General features: G+C 44.4%; 1 protein-coding gene across 1 annotated transcript in view; it reads right to left on the minus strand.

The window, feature by feature from the left end:
* PTPN5 (protein tyrosine phosphatase non-receptor type 5) overlaps nt 1-25,788 on the minus strand; it is a 529,877-nt gene that overhangs the window by 87,192 nt on the left and 416,897 nt on the right. The window contains exon 7 of the mRNA XM_086957871.1: nt 16,533-16,617. Coding sequence (XP_086813997.1) covers nt 16,533-16,617 — 85 coding nt within the window. The remainder of the gene's footprint in view (nt 1-16,532; nt 16,618-25,788) is intronic.

Below are 25,788 nucleotides of genomic sequence, written 5' to 3' on the forward strand. Positions count from 1 at the left end.
TCTTAGAGGAATGGGAAACAATCGGAGCCACTGCCTCAATATTGGTCCGAAGCCAGGAGACTATTCGAAGGGCTTCCAAATCCAGGGAATTAGACAGCTCTGGTCGAGAGCGGTCCAAGGCGTTGGCTAATGTGGGGATGGATATGTTGTGGAAGGTTCGATAACTATGGGCCTTTAGCCCTACAATAGCCTGAGGGACTGAGGCAGCGAAGGGGATATCAAATTTAAGAAGGAAGTGGTCAGACCAAGTGATAGGCAAAGGAGGACTGGCTGATAAGTCATAGTTGTGAAAGATTTGGTCAAGGGTATGACCTTTCTCATGGGTAGCCGAGGTGATAGATGTGAGCATCTTAAAGGTTAGCAGCGTCTCCAGCAAGAGAGTAGCTTGGGGATCATTCTCGTTCTCCATATGTATATTAAAGTCTCCCAAGATAAGGCAGTCTTTAAATTTTAGGGCCAGGGAGGAGATAGCAGAATTTAATGCAGTTATAACTTTTTTGATAGGGCCCGGGGGTCTGTAAATCAGAAAACCCACGATGCATAGTTCTCCAGTTTCACCTGTACACCATCATAGACCTTCAAAAGGTTGCCAACTTGCACCTTTAGTTTCTGAATTTCCTCCAGCAGGGAAGACAGTTCCTTGTCTCTTTGCTGCTTTTCCTCACCTGTTTTGTGAAGGTCCACTCCATAGTGATTGAGTCTATTTTACAATTGACAGAATTACGTACCCCCACTGGTGTCTCCATAATGTCTTTGAGCGCGAGAACTCCTTTAGCCATCTTCTGTTGCAATACCTTTCCTTCTACCTCCACAGGCATGGCCAAATAGGTGGGTGGGGTCTAGGGACCACAGTTCTCTCCATCTTGCTTTGCTGGCCTGCCTTCCCCTCTTGTCGCGAACCATTGCGGCCCAGATATTGTCAGCCGCAACAGGGGATGACATGGGGGTTACCGGAATATCTGGGATGTGCACAGAGCAGCAATCACCGCCACCTGCCAGATATCGTAGGAACTGTCAGTGCTTGATCTTATCCACTCCTCTGCAGTCTGTCAGTTATACTGTCTCCTATCCCTCATGGATAGTCTATGTCAAAGCTATGGGGCTCTCCCCTCTTGTGCACTGCATCACACACATATAAAGGGGAGGCCCAACTGAGGCACTTACTAATCTTCAGGCAGGCTGGCCAGCCAGCTGTCTTCCAGCCTCCACTGCAGCGAGTGGTTCAAACCTGGCCATTTCCCTAGCTCTCAGCAGCCCACCTGCTGGTGTTCTCATGCGCCAAAGCCCCACAGACCAGGACCTGCTCTCCCCGTCACCCCACAACAGCAGGTTTCCAAGCACTGGGTGGCCCCTATGGGCTGCTCCTAGCCTCCTCACGGCCGCACTGCAATTTTCAGAGCCACCTTCCCTCGTCCCGGACAGGCCCATGGGCATGCGGATGCTCTCCACCAGCACCCCTTCAGGCATTGCAAAGAGGAGGAGAAAGCGATGACTACAGCCAACACACTTGCCTAGTTAAACTCTTCTTTCAGGCCTTCTTACCATGCATCTTTCTGTCTTTCAGAGCTTCTGCCCTGCGGGAGAGGGCCCATCACTCGCCACCTCCACTCGCTGGCAGGTACAAGCATCTAGGTGGGCCTCCCAGTGCCCAATCACCTGTCGTGTCGGGCCCGCTTCTTGGTTTGGGGCCGCCGCTCCTTCTCATGGGCAATTTCATGCTGTGCCGGGTAGGCCATGGTCAACTTTGCAATCCGGCAGGTCATGCTCCTGATCCCTCAGCCGTAATGAGTTCGGCTGCTTTACAGTATTTTTCCCCCCAGTGGGCTCCTTATGCGTTGGGCCACCTCCACACAGCCTGTGGTTCATCAATGGTGAATAGTACTGCAGATACTTTGGGGATAGTGGCAGTGATGGTGGAGCTTTCTTACTGTGCAGCCATTTTGGCCATACCCCCCAAACGAAACATGTTTTAACCACATAAATATTGCAATTTTGTTCCTTGCTTTTTATTGGTATCAATGACGAGTTTATACTGTTATTTATTTCACAGGTAGGAAGGTGCAGGACTAGGCCCTTTCTGCAGAGTCACCTCCAAACTATTTGCATTCACCACTCCTGTTTTATAAACCTGTATTTGTTGGCCTTTATGACTCTGCACACTTTATTACTGCTATCCATTGCTAAAATGCTTGTGCTCTCTCCTTTAAACATGCTTAAATGTCCTTTTTAATACATATATTTCACTCCCACGGATAGATCCAAAATAACCCATAAGACAGGGTGAAGTGTACTTAAAAAGTTAGACATATACTTTTAAGTTTTGAATGACCTGGTAGTAAAAAACTCCAATTCATATTTCATCACTGCAAGGCCTACCTTTCCCATAGGATAACATTTGGTTACCTTATTACATTTAATAAATGATAACTTTTAATTGGGAGCTGGTAGGAATATTGATTTTGGTGTCTATAGAATTGTAATTTAACACCCTCCTTAATGGTAAAGTCAGATTAGGTAACAATTCTGAAAATGCCACTTTTAGACAGTTAGCGTTTTCTTGTTCAACCATTTGGTGCTTGCAGCCTGTATCATGAGTCAAGTGATTAGGTGTAACCAGCAGTTGAAATGTGTGTATGGCTACCAGACATGAGTTACAGGGAGGAATTGGTGTTGACAGGTTGGGCCATCTCTGGCTTGGTAGGTGGGTAGAGCTATCGCCTACCACACTTGCACATCGCAAAGGCTCTGCCACAGCACACTCACAAAAGGTTTCCCAGTAGTCTTTTGTGCCCTAAGACAAGTTGGGGCCAGGGCAGGGCAGAGAGGAAGGAAAGTTCAAAAACCTCTTGCTGCAACCCTCTAGAAACATCTACTTCAAAGATGGCACTAAAGATAAATAGTGGACCCTCAGACCCAACTCTTCAGTACAGCTCAGAACCTGTGAAGGACTCAGAAGGACCTAGCGATGTTGGCCACCAGGGTCATGTACGCGTTGAAGAGCGTGGGGCAGAGGGATGAGCCCAAAGGGACAACACAGGGGATCTCCTTGGGGTTGGAGGTGAAAGGTGGGAGGTGGATCCTCTGGGATCGTCCAGGGTCAGAAAGAGGTGATCCATAAGAGCTTGTCCCCTTGGATGCCGATGTGATAGTCTTTCGATCAGCGTGTGGTGGGATATGGTGTTGAAGGATTCAGAGAGGTCAAGGAGGATCAAAGCTACTGTTTTCACCTCAGTCAAGGAGGGTTCAGATGTCATTTGTGGCTGCGATCAAGGCAGTTTTGGTGTCGTGATTGCTGCAGAATGCGGATTCGGAAGCGTTGAGTAGGTGGTTCTGCTCCAGGTATGTCCTGCAAGCCTGGTTGGAGAATTCCTTAACAATGTTTAAAAGTTAAGTTCCTTGTTGTTGTTGGTGCTAGTTTTGATGTGTGAGGCTGTCTGTCTTCTTTGTTGCCCTCAGCAGGGGATGGTAGAGGTTGAGGGAGGTCTTGAAGGTTACCCTGTTGTGGTGGCTTTGCTGGTGCGCCATCTCCTCTCCAACTGTATGCTGTCCTGTTTCACTGTTATTGGGTGTACCAGCTGGCCTTTTTGAAGGATCTCTGGATGTTGTTCTTGATGGGGGCAATTCTGTCTGTATAATAGGTGATCCAAGAGTTGAGGTTTTTCACTCCCTGTTTGAGGTTGGTGGTGGTAACAGGGTTGGAGGTGTTGAAGGTGTTCGTCCAGCCAGTCTCTGAGAATTTGTTCCACCTATGGTAGGGAGTGTTGCTCATCTTGGGGGTGGCCACGTGGGGGCTGAAAACGCTAACGTCTACAATGGAGTGATCGGGCCATGTGAGTTCTGTGACATGGCTGTATTTGACGCGGTTGCTTGAGGTGAAATTCGGGTCTAGCGTATGTCCTGCGGTGTGTTTAGGGTTGACATTTATTTGGTTCAATCCGAGGCTGTTCATACTGTTAAGGAGATGTGCAATGTTTTTGTCGTTTTGTCGGGTGCAAGGGTGGTAATGAAGTCCCATAATTAAGTGGAATGCTTGCATAGTGAGCGTGTTGAGAAGGGTGCATGCAAGTTTGAGGCTTTTTTCAGATGACGCCTGGGGTGTGTTTGGATTTGGGCTGGTCGGTGGGCTGTTGTTTGTGCAGTGGCATGTGAAGTGGCAGTGAGTGCAGGTGAAAGGTCCTACTGCGGTGACTGGGTCATCGCAGTGGCAGCGTTTGTTATGGCACCCGGGATCGAGGGTGTAGAGTTCAGCGATGGTGTATCTTAAGGGGGCCGGAGGGCCAGGTGTTGTGGCACTCGGCACGGTCAAGACACCAATGGGCACAGACGGGCTTACCTTTGGCATGTCAGCAGTGCAGTCTCACTGCAGCCTGCGTTAAGTAGGTCCTGCAGTGAGTGGGGCTTCTGTTGACGAGAAGAATGATGAGTGGGAAAACTCAGTCGAGAAAACCCCAGCAGGAAAACACTGGCAGTTGCGGTGTCTCTGGATCAGTCTGGAACAAGCAGGAACTGGAGGCCACAGGCAAGTGGCAAGCAAGGTGTCCAGGTGTCTACTGATGTGGTCACACTGCATCCTACATTAAGTACGTCCTAGGCTGGGTGGGGCTTCTGTTGATGAGAAGAATGGTAAGAGGGAAAACCTGGTTGGGAAAACCCCAGCTGGAAAACCCGGACAACTGCTGTGTCACTGGATCCGTCTGGGACAAGCAGAAACTGGAGGTCACAGGCAAGTGGCCTGGACCCATGGAAGTGGGCCTGTAGGTTCTCAGCCAACCCATAAGTGGCCTTTTGGGCAGGGCCAAAGCAGTGCGAAGCATCTCCTTGCAGCTCCACATTAAAACAGTCACTGCTCAACGCATCCCAGACGCAGGACTGCGTAGCTCTTCGGAACCACCACTGCACAATTCCCCCTGGATGCAGGACCTCACGTTGCAGCCCCAAAATTCCTCGGGACCGCCCCTGTGTGGCTCATCTTCGACGCAGGACGTCGCATCGCAGTCCTGCAGCTACCTAGAATTGCTACTGCTACTGCTCCCACACAGCCTAAGTTGGTCCATGCATCCTGACAGAACTCCATTGCAGTTGCCGCTTTGTGTTTTTAAGCACTATTTTTATCTAAACCTTTAAAATCACATAGCTCTGGTTTTACTTATATTTTAGTGTCACAATAATATATTCAATTTAACTCTATTTTTTCGAATTGGTGTGATATTTTTTCTTGTGTCTTATTGCTTTATTACAATGCTTGATAATTATTTTACACATTACCTCTAAGTTAAGCTTGATTGCTTTTGTGCCAAGCTACCAGAGGGTTAAAACAGGTTGGCTAATATTGAGTACAAATTGGACTAAGCCATTGACTGTATAAATTCTATAAACTATCCTGTTTTTATATTACTTTTTACAATGTATTTATGAGGATTCTATCTATTTTAAAATGGCTGTTATTGAAAAATAATTATCCGAATACAGATTTTAGATTGATAGATTGATTGAAGAATAGGTTAAGTTGAGATTTGCTTGGCTTCCACACTAACAAGAATTGTGGTTGCTGCTTAAGTAGGGTCTCCTCCTCAAACACAAACCGAATTTCCTACAGGCTGTGGTTTATATATTTCCATTATGGTCTTTATATGTGTTTAGCAAACACGATATGTCTATGCTAGTTTGTGGAGAGAAATGTGTGACTGGCATAGTCAAGAGAAAAATAGAAAATGTCATTCAAAAATCTCTTTTCACAACTGTGTTATGGTCATGACCTTAAGTTGGGTGCCTAGGACATGGAAGAGCATGCTATAGGTTCTTGGCGAGAAGCTATGCTGTGCTGACTGGCATCACAGAATCATAATATTTCTATGTTTAAAGATTAATATTATCAGATTGCTTTTAGGAAATGGGATTTGAAGATAACAGTTTGGTTTCGTTTTAAGCTTCTTCATAGAACTTGTTGAAGCCATTGTTTAAACTTTTTTCTTATGACAATATGTAGGTATAATCTGTGCTGAATTTCATACATGCTCAACATCTTGCGTGCATAACAATTGCATGCTAAAGACGCATTTGTTCTGTTGCAGGCACTGTGAAGGCACAGCTTGAATCAGGCCTCATCCTAAAGAATGTTTCCCACCTATGGAATTGAGAATTTGACAAGAACAGACCCACACGGCTTGATCGGACGCTACGCTACGGTGGAGTTCCACGCCTCCACGTAGCCTGGGCTCCTGTTCCTGACTCCTCCCCCGCCTCACCTCGAGGTCAATGGCGTCCGCTGCTGCTACTTCGGTGTGCTGTGCTGAGTGCCTCCGAGTTTGCTAAGGAACATCCAAAACTGCTGAGGTCGATTAAGCCGGTACGGCGGACAGGAGTTTCTCGGAACAGAAAACCGGCTTTTGAATGAGACACGAGACGCGAACAGAGCGAGGTGAGCGACGCTTCAATTCATGGACACTGTTTTGATGTGAGATACAATGTGTCCGAATAGATCAATCTCGGCTGCGCATTAACGCTGTGCTCGCTCCGAGTATCTCTTCGCTCACTGCCTGTCGCTATGAGTTACTACTGCTACAGACATTGCCGCTGAAGCTGCATTTAATTTGGAAGCGGCCGTAGTGTGGGTCTTCACCACATTTCAGCTCCCACTTCCCCTGCATAAACTTTTGAGCAAGCGCCTTGAGGAAATACGACCAGTGCACTATAATAAGTTTTCAAAAAAAAAAAAAAGACTGCTATAATCGCTGAGTGAAATGGAAAAAAAAAGAGAGAAAAGAAAAAAACTGGCTTTGGATTTGGACTTTTTTTTTCTTTTTTGCACTAATTTACAACGATTGTTGGACTCCAAAGCGTTTAAAAGCCTATAAAAAAAGAATATAATCACAAACAATTCCAGACCATTCATTAGGGGTACACTCAGTGCTCAAGCTTATATTGGCGATGGGGAAGCAACTAAACGCATGCGATAAAAAACAAATTCGTCGTCAACAAATGAAAGACGATATCGATGCCTTAAAAAATACGGATATGACTGCAGCCAAAGATGATTCCGTGGCAGAGATTTCTGAGAGCTCTGAGGGAGAAGAGGAAACTACGGACACAGTCTCTACCCTCTCGATTCAGCCTAATCTGGGAAATACTTCTATGCATGAGGTTCTTGAGGTAGATAATTCTAAAGATGATCATGGAACTATGCTGTCAGAGTTCACTGAGCCTCCCCCCCTGACGGGTACACAGGCATTGAAAGAAGGAGTGATCCCACCTGCCTCTAAAATCTCGAAACAGTTCCCGTTGTTTGAAAGAAAAACCAGCATTTCAGTGGGTGCGACTGTGGCAGCTGTTGGTACTATTACAGCCGCCTTAAAAAATCCGGATTTGACGTCAGGCCATGCCGAATCAATGGGAGTAGAGAAGAGTAAAGCAACACAAGTAATTCCAACTGTTGTGCCCCATACTGATTTCCATACCCCAGTTTTGGGATCGGAAGCAGAATCTACAGGGGAGTTTCAAATTTCGGTCAAGGACATGTTGAATATGATTTTAGGGGAGGTAAGGGAGATGAAACAGTTTCAGCAGACTGAGCTTGCGGTTATTAAACAACATTTAGACAAGATTGAGCAATCTATGTCTTCTTTTCCAGTTCGTCTACAAGAAGCTGAAACTAGGATATCGGGTCTAGAAGACAATATGACTGAAGTGCAGAAGGAGGTCGAAAATTTCTCTAAAACTTCAAAACTACTTGAGTCCAAACTTGAGGATTTAGAAAACTATGATAGGAGATCAAATCTTAGAGTCGTTGGTGTCCCTGATAATATTGAAGGGTCAGACATGAAAAAATGGATTACTTCTTTTTTTCTCCATGAGGTTATACCCGAGTATAAAGGAGACTTAACAATTACATGTGCTCACCGAGTTCCGGCGCAACCTCTTTCTAACTCTTCACTCCCGCGGACCATCTTGGTGAATTTTTCAGACGTACGTGTTAAAGAGACAATTCTTTCCCAAGCCTTTAAGCAAAGGCAATTTGCTGCAAATGCCACTACTAAGTGCCGGATCTTTTCAGATATGTCCGCAGCGGCAGCTAGGAGGAGGAAGGAATTTGTAAAGATGCTGCAGCTTTTCAAAGATAAGGGCGCCCAAGCCATGATTGCTCAGCAATCGAAATTGAAAGTTCTTGTGAAAGACAAATTTCACATATTGACTGACATAGAAGAAGCACAATGGCTCCTTCGTAAGATTTCTCAAGACTAGTTGGACTTAATTTGATTTAATTTGCCGATTTAATTTCATAAACTGTATAAAAGTGTATAGTTAAGGTACGGGGATCTCCTGCTAATCCTCAGATGGTCTGGGTCTCATGGAGAGTTGTGATTCCTTTTGGGTCCCCTGACCTGGCTATTGACCTAATTTTGAATTGGTACTGGCTTATTCTGGTTTTCTGGCTTAATATGAGGTGGGGTGAGGTGGTCGGGATAAGGGGATTCATGGGGTTAGGAGGTGCAATAACAAGGCACCTCAAAGTTAGGGGTTATCGCCATGTGGTCAGTGTGGGAAGGAGTAGTAGGAGTAGAGCAGGACCACGGGGCCGGGTTTAAGAGGGTTGGGGGGGGAGTATGGGAGGGGGGGGTGAAAAAGCAAAAATCATTGAAGTTCTATCTGTTTATGTTTATGGAATGTTGTTTTCTTTTCGTGTGCAAAGGAAGGATATCGGGGCAGAAATTGGCCAGGTTGTCTGTGAATCTGTGTTATAAATGCTGGGTATTATCAAATGTCTAGCACAGAGTTTAAAATAATTTCCTTCAATGTCAACGCAACGGTTTAAATAATAAGAAAAAAATGTGAGCGATTGAATCATGGATTAAAACGGAGAATCCCTTAGTAATAATGTTACAAGAGACCCATATTTCATTGGCAAAACTGAATGATTTTTCTATGTTTAGAACGTGGGCCTCTTTTCGGGGATTCTCATCATCTACTTTTTCGCAAAAAGGAGTGGCAATTTTTCTTAATAGTAATCTGGGCGCAGAAGTTATTCAGTCAGATGAGGGAGGGGCAGGCCGATGGTGTTGGGTAACCTGTTTAGTTAAGACTAGACTGAGACCAATTACGTTTGTTTGTTTCTATGCCCCAGTGGAGGATAATCCTCAGGACTATGAAGATTTGTTTCAATCGTTATATATGGTGAGGGGGGATATCATTATTGGGGGGAATTTTAATATTCTTATGGACATAAAGTTGGACTCCACTACGGCCTCTAGAAAACAGCTTAAACCTAAATCATATAGGTCCCTCATCAATAATATGACCACCTTGGATTTATGTGACCCATGGCGCCTATGTAATCCACAAAAAAAGAGTTTACCTGCTGGTCAGGCAGGTTTAAATCTTCATCTCGCATTGATTTTTTTTTTAGTTTCCAGGCAATTATTATTTACCTATCAAAAAATATGTAATAATGGCTTCTCCAATCATGCATTGCTAGTCAATGTGTTTGCAATGGGTTCTGATAATAGAGTCCCCAAGAGATGGGTATTTAATAAGGCCCATCTCTTAGACATAGATTGGGTGACTTTACTTACATTTGTGATAAATTCTTTTATTCTTAGTAATTCTGGTATGGCCCCGCTGCATGTTATATGGGACTCCCTGAAAGCCTTCATTCGTGGGATAGTGATTAGTAAAGACGCAGCAGAGTGGTCAGCTATTAGATAATCTTGAAACTTACTTCAACAGAAAATTCAGACTTTAACTCAGCAACGTCTATCTAATCCATCTAATCAGATTCAGAGTCTACTAAATGAAGCAAAACGTGAACTTAGTTCCACTTATTTTACACAAAGTGAAGAAGCCTTTCGTAGACATTCACAAAAAATCTACGAGGAAAGTAACTATACAGGTAAACTCTTAGCCTGGCAGGTGAAAAAGCAAGCTGCTGCAAATCAGATCAGATGTTTAAAATGTCCTAAAACACATAGGGAAGTATCACAGTCGGCAGAAATAGGCTCGATTATGTTTTCACATTACCAAGAGATTTACAGTCAACAGCAAGATATGGACTCCCTAAAGCTTCCTAATTTCTTGGAAAAGTATGAGACGACCCAACTTTCTCACCTAGACCAAAATACTATGATAAGTTTGTTTTCTAAAGAAGAATTAGAATCGGTGATTAAAGAGCTACTGATCGGTAAAGCATGTGGCCCGGATAGGTTTCCTGCTGAGTTTTTTAAGGTCTTATTTACGGCTTTTCTGATTTTTTACTTCAATTACTGAATTCCATGTTGGCGGGGGGGCAGGTTCCAGATTCTTTTCATGAAGGTGTTGTTGTGAGTTTTCCGAAGAAGGGCAAGAATTCGAAAGATCCTAATTCATATAGACCCATCACATTCTGAACACTGATTACAAAATTATTACCAAACTATTATCAATTTGTTTTAACACTGTTGCAGCAGACCTTATTCATCCCGATCAGAACGGGTTTATTGCTGGAAGTCAATTAGGTACTAACACGCACTTCTTGGTGGAGGCTCTTGATTTCTTTCAGACAAGGGGCATTCAGGCATTAGTTTTATTTCTAGATGCTGAAAAAGCTTTTGATTTGGTGGTATGGACAACCCTTTTTACTATTTTAGAGCACTTTGGAATTCCTTTACAAATTATTAATTTAGTTCAAAATTTGTATTCTGGTGCTAAGGCTAATATTATTATTAACTCCATTTCTGTCGGTTCAGTTTTAGTTAAACGTGGCACTAGACAAGGGTGCCCCCTGTCACCCATTCTTTTTGCTTTCTTTATTGAGCCACTGGCAGTTGCAATCCGTAATGCAGTGAATGTTGCCCCTCCGATTAGTTCTATGGCTAAAATCAAACTTTATGCGGTTGATATCATGTTATTGATTAAACCTAATATTCAATCACAGACCTGCATGCTACAAATTTTTGAAGAATTTGAAGCCTTAGGTGGGTATAGGATTAATTAAAACAAGACTGAGATTCTGGTATGTGGTGGCTCAGATCCAGAATTACACCCAGATCTAATCATATGTATTAATCCCACACCCAAGCGATATTTAGGGGTGCTTTTTTCAGTTTCAGTACTAGATCTATATTCACTTAATTTTGACCCCTTGGTTCAGAAGGTGTGTTCTATGTTCGCCAAATGGAACTCGCTGCCATTATCAATTTTGGGCAGGGTGGCCCTGATTAAAATGTCCATACTTCCACTTTTTAATTTTCTGTTTTCAACCATCCCTTGTTTTTTGCCTGGTACCTTTTTCTCTGGATTAGAATCTCTGTTCTCTGGGTTTATATGGGGGAAAAAGTCTCCTCGTATAGCTATAGGGACATTGTATGTAGAATTTGCTACCCAATATCAAAGACTACTATAATGCATACTTTGCACAATATTTGAATTGATTTAAAAGTGGAATTCGGGATCCTGCCTTATTCATTAGTTATTTTTTTGATCAAATTTGCTCTGAGGCTCAAATCCCTTCTCCTCTTCAAGTACCTAAATCTCCGAAACTCGTTAGATACAAAATAATGAATTGTTTTTTTAAAAAACGGGTTGCCATGCTTAAAAGATATTTTCTTCCGCAGTTTGATCTATTGACTCCCTTACTTTATGTTTTTGTCTATCTAGGGCTTAAAATTAAGCTAAAAGTTGTATTAACTTGGTACCGTACGGGCTTCAACACATTATCAGATTTTCTAACAGAGGTATCATGGCTCAACCAGGGAGAGATGTCTTTTTTAACGCAGGGGAATTTTTTGTTATTAGGATCCTATAATTTAATTCATAAAACCCTGGTACATATTGATCCTAGGAATATTAATATGCCATCTCAGTTATGGTATGAGTTATTTTCAATAATGTTGACTAGGAAGCCAGGGGAATGGAAAAGATGTCTCGCCAAACGTATCGAACCAGATCTGAGCTCTAAAGTATGTAAAAAGTGGCAAGATCAGGAAATATTTTGTATGACCCTTAATACTTGGAAGACCATAAATAAGTTACATTTCAGTGTACTGAGAGGCTTGAATTGGAGAAAAATGTTATTCTTTAGCAAATGGTTGTTAGACCGTACACCGGCAAGCAAAGCTAAGATATATATGATTGCTTCCGCCAACTGTTTCAGATGCCAACTGGTCTCACATAATGTTGTATTGTCCTAATATTTTTTCATTTTGGGAGGAAATGTTCTCCTTTCTTCAAACACACTATAGGTTTGGTATCTGCTATAATGTTAAATTAATATTGTTTGGTTACGATGCCGATCTGGAAATTGGAGACCAGCTGGTTAAATTAGTGTATATTATGATGGCCGTTGCCAGATCCTTTAATCTTCAGAAATGGCAGTCAACTGAGGTTCCTATGTTTATGACATGGCTGCAAAAAATGAAGAAAGTACGCACAAAGAGTAGGAGGGACAAGAAACTTTGAAAAAATTTGGAGCTTGTACTTTGACTGAATATGGACCAATGTATTTTTTGTGTTTTTCTTTTATACGCTCTCATCTCATATGTGATTTAAGATATTATTTTGGATTCCACTTTATTCGTTGTTCTAGTACAATCTGTGACAATGACTGTATGAACTTCAATAAAAATATTTTTTTTAAAAAAAGAACAAACCCACACCAGTGAGTGGCTAAACTGGAATGATGAAGCCATGAAGCACCATGGCAGTTGTGGGGTCTTAAAGACTAAGATACCAAATTAGCAATCTGGGGGTTAGGGTGAGAGCGTATGTCCATACTGCATTCCTTCCTCGATACTGTTTTTGTGCAAGTGACAAATGATATCCCTGATGTATTGGAGGAGAGAGAGGAGGGACATACTAGATGTCCTGAGTTTTCCTAATCTGGCAGGTGATGTAGAAAGTACTGCATAGGTTACACACAGAAATGGTGCATTGCCTGCTGAAGGGCTGGCTCGTGGAGCACAACCAACACAGCCAGTAGCAGCATGATAAGTGGCAGTGTGACTGACAACCACACACACCACCTTTAGTCTGGTGGTGATCATTACCCCATCAGACCGAGGTTTGCCAAACATATGATGAAACTCATACATTCATAAAGTCAATGCAAAATGTCTTTGAATTATGTAATCCTAATTTTTTACATCTCAAAGAGAGGGGGGTTTCGCCTTTGTAAAACGTGGGCAGGTCTGGCCCAAACTGCAATCAAATATAAATAAACACCCTGCTCTGTAGGATATTAAATCAGAATTCAACTGGATTCTCCAAAAGATAAATTCTGATAACCATATTGAACAGCTACAATATATTTTTTCTATTCAGTTCTTTTACTTATAACAATTATGTTTGAAAATGTGTTCTAGCAGATTATAAAAAAAAACTTATTATGCTGAGGTAGACAGTAATATTTGTATATATTATGACATTTCATGCCCATCAATGAACACCACCAACAGTGGAAAAAATTAACATTGATGAGGCTTTGTAAATCATTTAGAGACAGCACTTGACGGCATTCCTTCAGGCCAGGAAGTATTTTTTCACAGATAAAGTAGGAAATAGTTTTACCGTCCCAGCAGTACAGGCACCAAAGATTCTGGAAATATGCCCACTTGCCAGAGTCTTGGAAGACCTCATAAACAGATATAGGGTGTCAAAACGCACTTTTTTTTCATGACACATTTTATTGCAGGCAGTCATGGTAATTTTAGCCAATCATTTACATATTCATCATAATAAGATTACCATTACCATTGAAATATTGCTACCCCATTCAATCGCTCCCTTCCCCCATTGTGCCCTTGGTGTCGACATACGAGTGGTGGTATAGTCAAAGAGAGATACATTTTTTTTCAATCAAGCCTGGTATACGCAAAAGCCAGTTATGTGAGCTGGAGGCCTATTGCATGGGCATCTTGAATAATGGTTATTGCAACAGGAGTGCTCAACCAGTGGAGCAAGTTTCTCTGTCTATGGGATCACAGCGGGTGTTCCCAGTGGAGAGGGACCCCAGTGTGCCACACTATCTGCCAGCGCTTCCCAGGCCCTGCCCATAACCAATAACCCCTGGCCACATCTAGCTTCCATTAGCAGCACTGCTCTTTCACAGTGCGCCCCCGCTCTCGTTCCCTTCGCCATACACTCACCCAGGGGCCACTCTGAGCATTGTGTGATTTCTTGCTTTGCAAGAAGGAAAGCTAGGCCTTGAATTCTGCTAATGGGTTAGAAAGCTAGGCCTTGAATTCTGCTAATGGGTTAGAAAGCTAGGCATTGAATTCTGCTAATGGGTTAGAAAGCTAGGCATTGAATTCTGCTAAGGGGTTTGGCTTTAGCAGTGTTGGAAACCAGCTTAAAAGGCAATGTTATGGGTGCGTGGGACCTCTCTCAATGCCCTCAGTAAGCATACCAGTAAATTCCTCCCAATAGGAGGTAAGCATCGAGCAAGACTAATTCATATGTATAAATTCTGCTCCCTCCTCTCCACACCTCGTACATTTGGAACTTGATGTGTCCAAGAGTGAGATATGCCCTGTGTATTAAGTAAAAACATATATGTTTAAAACGGGCATTCCTTGACACTTTGGGTACTCTTTCCAATATTGCTTTCCAATTCTTGTCTGGTATGGGGTTTCTTAGATCTTCTTCCCACGTGGTTCGGAGGGCAGTCAGGGGCAGCTGCAATCCCCCTTATTGTTCTAAATAAGCAAGTTACGCCTTATATGTCCTAGAGAATATAACAATGAATTGGCAGGTCTTCTGGTGTGGTGGCACTACCATGCCCGTGCCCCAATGCATATGTTCCGTGGTCATCACTTCTACGTGTAATAAGTGTCTCCTAGACAGGCCATGTTCCGCCTGGAATTCTTCAAAGGGGAGGAACGCATGAACAAGTCACCCAGCATGGATGTCCCAGCGGCTACCCACTTCACCAAGTCTTCCCATTCACCACTGTGTGGTAGCACTTCTAAGAGTATCATAGGTATATGCGGGGAGCACGGGACTCTCTGCGGTTTTTTGCAGACAATCCCAACAGCAAAACAGCACTCGGAATTCTGTGGTATCCACTGTGGTAGGGCACTTAAGTATTATAAGCACCTTGATCAGTCTTTGGCTGTGCAGGACATGGGGTCTTGACTCACACACAGGTGCCAGTCTGCCCATCACCCACCGTGTTAGCCACTGGAGTTGTGCTGCCAGATAATAGGACTCAAAGTCAGGGACAGCTAGCCTTCCGTCACTCACAGGTTTTTGCAAGATAGTCAAAGCCACCGATCTGGGGCCCGATCCCAAGAGGAAAGCTGTAATAAGTGTATCCAGCACACTAAACCTAGGGACTGATTCACAATGGTAAAATGAAATTAAAGTCTAACTTTACGACTTTAGTTATTCACAAAAGGCATTTACTACTAGTAAATGCCCTTTGTGGATACCAAAAGTCGTAAAGTCGTAAAGTTCAACTTTTGTTATTCACAAAGGGCATTTAAGAGTAGTAAATGTCCTTTGTGAATACCAAAAGTTGTAAAGCTAGACTTTTGTCTCAGTTTACCATTGTGAATCGGGACCATAGTTTAGGGAACCCACAACGGGAGCATCACAAAGTAATAAAGGAGCCTCTGGAGTGCTATCATTTTCAGTAGTGCGACCCGACCTGCTACCGACTGGGGGAGCGTCTTCCAAAAGTCCATGCTCTTCTTAAGATCTCAGATTGCCTTCACAACATTCCCCTCCAGTAAATCCATGGGGTTATGAAAGACTCTCACTCCTATGTGGAGAAGTATGGCTCAATGGTTAGAGCGGCAGACCCTCATGCAGAGGTCTGGCCCGGGACCAGGGTTCAATTCCCGCCTCAGTGGCTCTTTGACTCAATTTCCCCGGACTTGATAATTCTCACCTCGGTGCCTGGTCTAATCATGGGTCCCACGCTGTGACTCTGGGCAATAGCTTGCTTAATCTCCACAATGACCCCAGCTGCGCTGTGGATGCCTGGCTTCACCTTGGGGGTGCCCAGGAGTGGACATTTCACAGGAAAGCCAGGATGGGTTCCACAGCGGTATGAATACAGCGCTACAATACCTCTGGGTAGAAGTGCGCTATATAAATACTCTACATTTATATTTAATTTACTGTAAACAGTGGGGTTTCACTGCAGTTCGGCCAGCACCCTTGGATAGTCGCGGTCCGCCAGTGTAGGAACCAATTGAAACTTCTGCCAGTTGACTCTCAGCCCAAAAAAGTAGTCCAAATTGATCCAGCAGCTCTTGAGCGCCAGTAAGTGCTATGTAAGAAGATCAGGAGGTCGTCGGCATTAAGGGTAACATGGTGTACCTGTCCTCTGCATCCACAACATACCCTGTTAAGCATCACCAGAGGTGCAGAGGTGATCTCTTGTAAAGTTGTTTCACTTGTACACCAAATTGTGGCAATTTACACCGGGGCCGTGTCCTTGTTAACTAAGATGAAAGTCATATAACTACTGACCCTTGCTTGCTTCAGTATTAGATACTTTATCAACGGGGAGAAGAAAGCAGCATGTAACAGTTTTATTTAATTTACTCATTTACACTTACTTGGGAGAATAGTTTTATATCGATTCTTCCTCACTAATCCTGGAATAGTATACTCCTTTGGATCAACAAAGTTCATTGGGATTTCCTATAAAAATAGAGAAAGCGCTACATTTGTAAAAGAGAGCACTTACATTCCAGTCTTTGTATGCAATTGCGAAATTACAGTTTAGTTCTGCTGACAGGATAGTTATTTATACAACTTTCCATTTTTAATGCACCTTGTAATTAAAAATAGGCACAGTATGGATCCAGTACATAGTGTACATGTTCATAATTAATAATCAACACTGCTATATGCAAATAGGATTAAAACAAAATATATTTAAATACAATTTTAGTATTTTAGTTGAGTAGTAGAAACATAACATGTTGCAACTGTACTGAAAATATCAACTACGCTGTTTGATTAAATGAGTAAATAGCTTCTCATTGGATTTCACTATTATCATAACACATATACAAGAAAATACATTATTTAGAATGAATATGTCCAACTGTATTTTAACATCAAAACAATACTTTAAAAATAAATATAGTGGCACAGTAAACAGGCAATAAGAGAAAATACATTCTGAATCCAGTAGAAGCACTCTACCTGACAATAGGTTGTGAAACTATTTTAATTCAACAAATGGGATGGGTACTTTTCCTATCAGAAAGAAATGAAGGTAGGCATTTTTCTTGCTTTGCCGTATGATGCGTGATAAAAGTTTGAGGGTATCCTAGATGTGTGGGGTGGAGTGACAGTGTATGTACAAGTGAAAGGAGAATAAAACTGTTTAAGAGATGCCAAGTAGAATGTTTAATATGATGTCTCTCCTGGCAGGATTAAAAGACCCTATAAAAGGGGCAGGACTGCTGTGGGGGTGTAATGTACTCAAGTAGCTGTAAAAATGTGGATGTGGTCAGGTCAACATGGTGCGCGCCATCTTGCCCAAAAGAGAATCCACAGCGCTTCTTCAGGACCTAAAAGAAGGGATAGTTACTACCCTACCCCAAACCTAAATTGAAATGTGCAGTAAAGAAATTCTTTTGAAAAGGGATACCTGGTATCTCAGATAAAAATGGTCATCTAACCCTTAGGACTGATCAAATGTGTGTCTTGATCCAGGTGAGCAGAGCAAGGTAGGTCGTTTGCGCAATCCACACAGAAGCCATTCAGCTGCTGTGCGCTGACCTACGGGGCACATTTGGTCGATCCTAAGGCTTGGACGATCATTTTTTGTTGAGATTTTTAGTTGAGATACCAGGTACCCTTTTTCAGGTGAATACCTATACTGCACATTTAATTTTAGGTGTGAGGTAGGGTAGTAACCTCCCCCCTTCTATTAGGTCCCTAAGAAGCGCCATGGATCCGCTTTTGGGCCATAGGGAGAGAAACTCCACATTTTGCTAAAACACAGTTTTTCTTACAGTTATCTCTCAGAAACTACTGATGAAGAGGAAATATGTTGGTTGTTCTTACTTTCAGACCTGAATTCTTGCTTTTACTACGATTTCGTCACATGTTGGCCTGTAGTCCCAAAGTTCTTACCATCAACCTCTTTGCGGACAGGCATCTCTGTCCTCATTCAGTTGACATGCATTCCTACCACCATAGGACGATCAAGCATATGGCAGAAGTAGTCTCTGTCCCATGGTGAACTGTGCATTGTCCCACCCTGGGCCAGCACTGATGCCCACAACATTTCCTTGCTACGTACATCCACAGACAACCTAGAGCAAGGAGCAACCAAATTCTGGAAGCATCAGCATCAAAGGCCAAGCACTTCCCCTCTCATGACCTGTACTCCACAACTAGAAATTACCATGCTCACACGTAATATACAGGCATTGATGGTATGTATACAGTGGACAGGTGATCATCTAAGTAAAGCCCACCCAAACATGGCTATATGAATGTGCACTGAGACATGCACAGACATCCAGACACCTATTATGATCAGACACTTGCCTGCCCTGCCACTCAGTGCATAGCTTTCAATTTTAACACAGATTCCATTTTTACTTACACGATTCACTTTAAACAGCAACAATGTGACTGATGAAAGTCAGAAGCAGGCAGTACTGATGGGTTTAAAAAATACTGCTTCATCAACTGACGCTGCCAGTGGTATTTCCCTCCATATATTAGGAATGTGAGTCACAAACTGGCTTGTATAGTGCATAAAGCAACCAACTCAGAAACTCATTATTTGGCCATTTCAAAAGGTCCCTCAAAACTTGCAGGGCACCAACATTCTTTTCTTGAAAGACTTATCTTCAATAAGAAAAGAACACTATCAAAATCCGTCATAGTAGTCCTGGCAGCTTGTTATACCTCCGTAAAAATATTGTTGTCCAGAGAATTTCATTTTTGATTTGTGTTTTTGTATCATTTGAGAAGTTATTTAGCTTGGGTAGACATTGATGAACCAGGTCAAATTTTTCTGGATGGTCTTTTTAAAAATGGCAAACGTGTTGCACTGATGATGTAATATTTCAGGAACCATGAGACATATATACTTCATTTTAATGCCAAAACATAGGTTTTGGGGGTCCAGTAGTCTTACAGAGACAGAAAATAACTCCTCAGAGCAACCCTTCCACCATTTCCCAAAATGGCGACTATAACAGAGGAAGAAGAGACATATATAGATATGAAACAAATAATAATGGGTTTTATGTATACACCAAACAATGTTTTTGATCTGAATATGAAAAAAATAATGTTTATCACTCCTGTTTTAGACACATTTTCATAAATGTCTTTATTTATTTGTTTCAGCAATTGTTCGTGGTACATTTGCAGAATGTTGTCCATTTCAGAAGAGCATATCAACAGGGACATCTTTTTGTAGCACAGGTTTTGAAAGTAAATTCACATGTAAAATCTATGAGTACAGGCTTTAGAAATGTCATGGGTTTTAGCTCCCCATCAATATATTCCCAATCCAATTCACATGGATCTTTCTCTACAAATGCATGATCCAAAACATTTACACATCTTCTGATCAAGTAGAACCCTCTTTTAATGTGTTCATGCACGGAAAATTACATTGGTGGAAGGTAACTTATCAGGACTAGTCTCTTGAACTTACTGCACCGAAGATCGTCAAATGTGTGACAGCGAGAACTCATTTTCCACACACAAACACAGTATTTTTTTACGTCTCTGAAGTCACATTCTTCTTCTTTCTCAGCAAATCCTTTTACAAACTTCCCAGTTTTAGCAGTGAAAGCTTCAATCTTTGTTTCAAATTGGTTCATAGTGTCATCACCCGTAAGAGTGTGTGCCTTGATATGAACACTGGGCATCTCTGAGTCATGTTTCATGTACAGAATATGAAGCAGGATTAAAGGGTCTTTTCTCGCCTGTTCCATAACATATCCATAACTCTGACAATCCTTGAGTTATAAACATTGCAACAAATCTAAGCAGCACAATAATAACATCTGTTTCTATTGGCAGTATAATGACTAGATTGGAACCATTTTGAACAGCCCACTGAACATGTGGCACAACACGAAGGTCTGCTACCTCCAATTTGCAGTTAAAGTCTTGAACAATATGGCCGGTACCTTTTGAATACTTCTCTGCAAGCACCGACTCCTCATTGACAATCATTCCACTTGCAATAATTGGAAATTCATTGTTCACTGAAGCATCAGCAATATTTTGATGAGTTAACATCTCCAAGTTAATCTTTTTTGATGTTGATGACCAGATTGTATCAAGTTGCACAGTTTTAGATGTCGAATTTGTGATGCAAGCAAGGTCAGTTGTTCCACTTGGAGACATTTGTCTTATTGTCTCACATTCTTTGACAGATAGTTCAAGAGTACCTCCAAAATCCGGAATTGCATTTAACCCAAAGATTAGGATAAGCACCTGTAGCAAATGATCTGAAACACTACCAATCCAATTTGCAGGTGTAAAGTGATTACATTTTGCTGTATTTATGAGGTTGCTATAATTTCTCAGAAATGGTCCAGAAACTGGCTCAATTGTATTTCTTCTTTTTGCAGCATGTGCTGCCCATCCATTACATTAATTGTCTAATTTGTATGTAGCTATGTATAACTATTGTTGTTTTTTAACTGCATTACATCTATTATTATTTTATGGCCTTACTGTATAGCATTAACGGTTTCTACTTTTACACAGTTATGATTTCATCTTAAGGTTGATACTTTAGAAATGTACTATTGAACAAATAATGTGACAATGAGAGGGATAAGGTGGTAATACTCAAAACCATGCCATGTTCTGTCATTAGCCCTCAGAGCATAGGTGTAAGGTTAGCGGTCTTGCCTCCTGATGATGAATATGTTTATTAATTAATGTAAATCTTTCAGCAAAATAAATTGGACCAAGACTTCTTAGTAGTTAACTTGTAAGTGACTTCAAAATATTCCTTCTGATGTACCTGAAAGTTTCAAGATTAGCACAATTGTTTTAAAAGTTGGGAGTTTGTTATTCGAGGATAAGGATGAGCTACATAAAATAAAAGGTGAGGTTGCAGAAATTAAACAGATTTCTCCAACCCCTCCCCCCCCCACCGACAGCATCACAAGTTCATGGGGTGAAACAGGCATTTGTGTCTGTTTTTAAATCCATGTGCCACCTCTTATTACAGAAGCGCACCACAGACACTTGTTTTTCTCCTCCAGTAACATTTATTGCCTGGGCCCATATTTTCCACCACGTCAGGCCTTTACGGACATCTCTAGTATGCATGGGACCTGACCATATACAAATGGGTAAACATCTTATCTCCTGCAACTGTGCCATATTGCAAAAGCAGGGTCATGGGCAAACATTGAGTCAGTAAGTACACTGACTTTACAACACATATGAAGTGGTGCACAGTCAGAGTATCCAGAGGACATCTGCTAGAGGAGAGGTGTGGAGGGCTCCACCAATCATCATCCTCTCCCTGAGACAGGTGCATTCTCCCATATCACTTGGCTTCAGGGGCATGCTCTGCAAAAGCATGCCTGCTCCCTTCTCTTAAACATTTAACAATCCTCATCCTACACTCCTTTTTATGGGCCAAAAATGTGTTCTTTATCTCTTGTTTAGACAGGCCTATCACATCAGTAGGACTTTCCCGGATCATGAACATAAATAAATCTCTGTTAACATTTGCTATGTATTTTAGCCAAGGGATCATAAATCAAATGCCCAATTGCAAGCAATCCTTGACAATAGATTAAGTGAATTTTGTCTCCTCTTTAGACCAAATTGATCTCCATAGCATTAGAGGTCTAAGAGCGATTAGATCTGACAGGTATCTTAGCCCAACTTCACAATGTATTAACTCAGAGGATGAGGATGCAGGCAGGCATAAAAGCTTTAAAAAACAATATTTTCTCTAATTGCAGTTCCTGGCTGGTATTGTGGCCCCACACCCCTGCGCCATAGAATTCAATAGAGGCACATCTAGCTTTATAGATGTCTGTCATGTCCTTGATACGTCGTTCCCCCAATTTGGAAGCAAACCCAAAGACCCCATTCACACTTTTTTACATCTTTGCACAGACATTAGACAATTCAGATGACCAATTACCGTTACCAGAAAAAGTTAACCCCAGATAACAGAAATTGTCAACAGATTCCACTCTCCCACCATCTATACCATAAACCATAGTATATGTTTTGGCCTTATTAATTAACAACTTCCTTCCACTAAAAAAATCTGTGAACCTACCTATTAATCGCTGTAGGCCGACCGGAGTTCTAGATAACATAAAGCATAAAGCAGAACCAGTATGGCCTGGCCCACGGCTCGGGTGCATCCGTCTGCACCAACTTAAAAACTGCTTCAACTTCTTTTATAAATAAAGTATCAAGCAATGGTGCTAAAACGCAGCCTTGGTGGATGCCACGTTTAACCATAACATTTGGTGTACATTCACGGGGGGCGTGGCTTGGGCGCCGATGGCGATGGTCGCCTGAGAGCTCGGCTCCGGGACTGAGCCCGGGATTATCCTGAAAATTGGAGGCTGCGGGACACCCCAGACCCCGCATTCTGTTGAATATGCCGACGGTAACCTGCCGAGGCCCCTGACGGAGATCGGACAAGAATTGCTCCGGACTTAGACCGAAGTTTGCGGAGTTGCGGAATGCGACCCAACATGGCGCCCGGTCTCCTTTGTCCCCCTGTGGGGACCTGTTGACTCGGAGAAGTGCCGTGGGCAGCGACTGGCGCCTGGCTTCACCATCCCCGGCTCTTCTGGGCGTGAGACATTTATTGGCTTAGACCTTTTCTGCAACGGATTTGTACTCGGTTGGACGGCCGGGTGGGTGCCCACGCAGTGGAGGGCACCGAGAGCGGACGCCCTGCGAGCCGAGCGGTGGCTCGCCTCGCGACTCCGCAACTAGCTACGGCTTCCTGACCAGTCCACCTACATGGGAGGCGCGACACTCTGGCGCCGCAAATCATCCGAGGGAGTTGGTGGCCCTCACCCCGGGACTGTAGTGGAGAAGCGGGTCTGCCCGACTCGGCGACGGCTGTCTCCGCCCCCTCATCGGTGCCCCCGGACGCCGTGGCGGTGGCGTGAGCCGAAGCGGCGGAATCTCCACGGGCTCTGGAGAAGGAGGTCGCCCATACTCGAATTGAGGACAAGCACCCGGGACGGTCGTGATCGATTCCTGCATGCGGAGCCGCCTAGTCCGGGACTTTCACGGAGTGCCCCTGGGAGCATGGGGAAACCTAGAGGGGCCAAGGGATCCAACCAGACCGCCTCGGACACTGAAGCCCAGGACAAGGAGGAGCAGAGAGACCCGAAAAGTTCTGATGGCGCGCAGATGCAGCAACAGTTCGACCGTGTCCTGGAGGCGATAGCGACCACGAGATCGGCCCTCCAGCAGGACATTGCTCAAGTGGCGACGAGTCTGGGCCTCCTCAGGGCAGATCATGGCAAACTTTCAGACCGGGTCAAGGAGGTGGAGAGCAAGGTGGAAACCTTGGAGCCGGCGCAGCGCACCTTGGCTGCGACGATGAAGGACGCCCTGTCCCGGATTGCGACCCTGGAACGGAGGGCGGAGGACGCGGAAGGCCGCAACAGGAGGAACAACATCCGAGTGGTGGGCCTGCCGGAAAAGATCGAGGATGATGACATGGTGGGGTACTTGGAGACCTGGCTCCGAGACACGGTGGTCCCGGAAGGGCTGTCCGCCTTCTACACACTAGAACGGGCCCACAGAGTCCCAGCACGACCCCCACAGCAGGGACGCACCCCGAGACCGGTAGTGGCGCGGCTGCTGCATTTTCGGGACAGGGACTTAATCCTCAATGCCGCCAGGCACAATGGCCCGTTTAAAGTAGCGAACAGTCAGGTGAACATCTTTCCGGATTACACCTACGAGACTCAGCGCAAGCGGTTCTCCTTCCTGGCGGTTAAGCGCGAGCTCAGGAGCGAGGGCATTCAGTATTCACTCCTGTACCCTGCAAGGCTCCGCATCATTGTCGACGACAAAACCCAGTTCTTCGACACTCCGGAGGATGTCTGTAACTGGCTTGAGCTCTACAGGTCAGGGAAAGATGGCTTTGGCTCCTCGTCTCAACAGGCAGATGAGCCGGAACAAAGACGGCGATCCAGGAGGGTCAGGAATCGCCGCGGCCGCACAGGAGGGCCCTCAACTGCGGAGACATCATCGGAGAGGAGGGGAGTGCTGGAAGTATTGTCGGAGCTGTCGGGAGCACGGAATGAATCCATTGAGGAGGAAGACAACCTGGGTGATGAGGGAGCACCATCGGACTCGGAGGACTCAGTGGCCGATAGCGCCCATACACCGGTGATCACACCGAAATCGGTGGAGGACCTATTGGATGGACAGGGGTAACGGGGTATACTGATTTGTTTTGGGTGGGGGCCCGGCAGGGGGGAGGCGGTTGCCGTCCTTTATTGCTAACATGGGGAAGAGTGGGTTGGGGGGCCTCTGCTTCTGCCCCGGAAGATGTCGGTACAGGTTGGGGCTTGTTATAGTCCTGGTGGCCCGGGCGACGAGGGCCCACTGCCTCCGCCCAGCCCGCACCTGGCCCATAAGGCCTTCCTACGGTGGCGACCGTAGGATTAGTGGGGATTCTTGGGTTGTTGACAGACGAGGTTTGGATGGGATCTAGATGGTGCAGTTTGGGTACTGTTCTGGGGTGGGTGGTTGGGGGTTTGACGGGTTTTTGGGTTGTTTGGTTTTGGTTGGGGAAAATGGCCGCCACCAGTGCTGGGAGGAAGGATGTCTTTTCTTTGTGGAGACCCGGATGGGGGAACTGTGCGAGAACAATCTGGGACAATGGCTGATGTTGCTAACTTGAAATGTGTAACTTGGAATGTAAGGGGGCTTCACACTATGTCCAGACGCCATAAGGTCCACGCTTACTTAGTGCGTAGGGGAGTGCAAATGGCGCTGCTACAGGAAACTCATCTGAACAAGGCGGAAGGGGCGGCGCTGCAGCGTAGATGGCGGGGGCAGGTCTTTTCCACGTCGTACTCCGCTTATGCCAGGGGGGCGCTAATTTGGATCAGGGCAGGGGTCCCCTTCCAAGTCACGAGAACAGTATTGGATCCAGAGGGGCGTTTCGTGGCTATCTCGGGCACATTAGGGGGGAGGAACCTGAACGTTTGCTGTGTGTACGCTCCTAATGTGGACCAGACTGCCTTCCTTTCCAGGTTATCGGGCTCGTTGGCTGACTTCTTTGCCGGGCCCCTCCTGCTTGGGGGAGACTTTAACTCTGTAGTTGATGTGGACATGGACCGCTCGCATCCACCGCTTCCCGATTCCCCAGTCCGACGCACGGCTAAGGGTCGACAAGATTGGCAGACCCGCTGGGGGCTGACGGACATTTGGAGGGCGCATCACCCCGCATCTAGGGATTATTCATATTTCTCGAGACTCCATGAGTTGCATGTTAGACTCGATGGCTTTCTTGGATCGCCCGAACTGGTTTCGGCAGCGGTCCGATCGGAGTACTTATCTAGGACCATCTCGGACCATAACCCCCTCCTACTGGATCTTCGCTGGTTTCCTGGGGCGCCGGCGGTGCCCACCTGGAAATTACGGCCCGAGATCCTCGAGGACAGTGTCTTCAAAGCAGACCTGGGAGAGAGAATATCGGATTATTTTGCGTCCAACGGCGGCTCCGCGAGTACTAGGGCGTTGGAATGGGACGCTTTTAAGGTAGTGGTGAGGGGTTACTGTATCTCTAAGAAGGTGGACATGAGGCGCGTCATTCTGGCTGACTTGGACACAGCGGACCGGGAGCTCCGCGAG

This window comes from Lissotriton vulgaris, chromosome 2_1 (genome assembly GCF_964263255.1).
Source record: "Lissotriton vulgaris chromosome 2_1, aLisVul1.2, whole genome shotgun sequence".
NCBI classification, from domain to species: Eukaryota; Metazoa; Chordata; class Amphibia; order Caudata; family Salamandridae; genus Lissotriton; species Lissotriton vulgaris.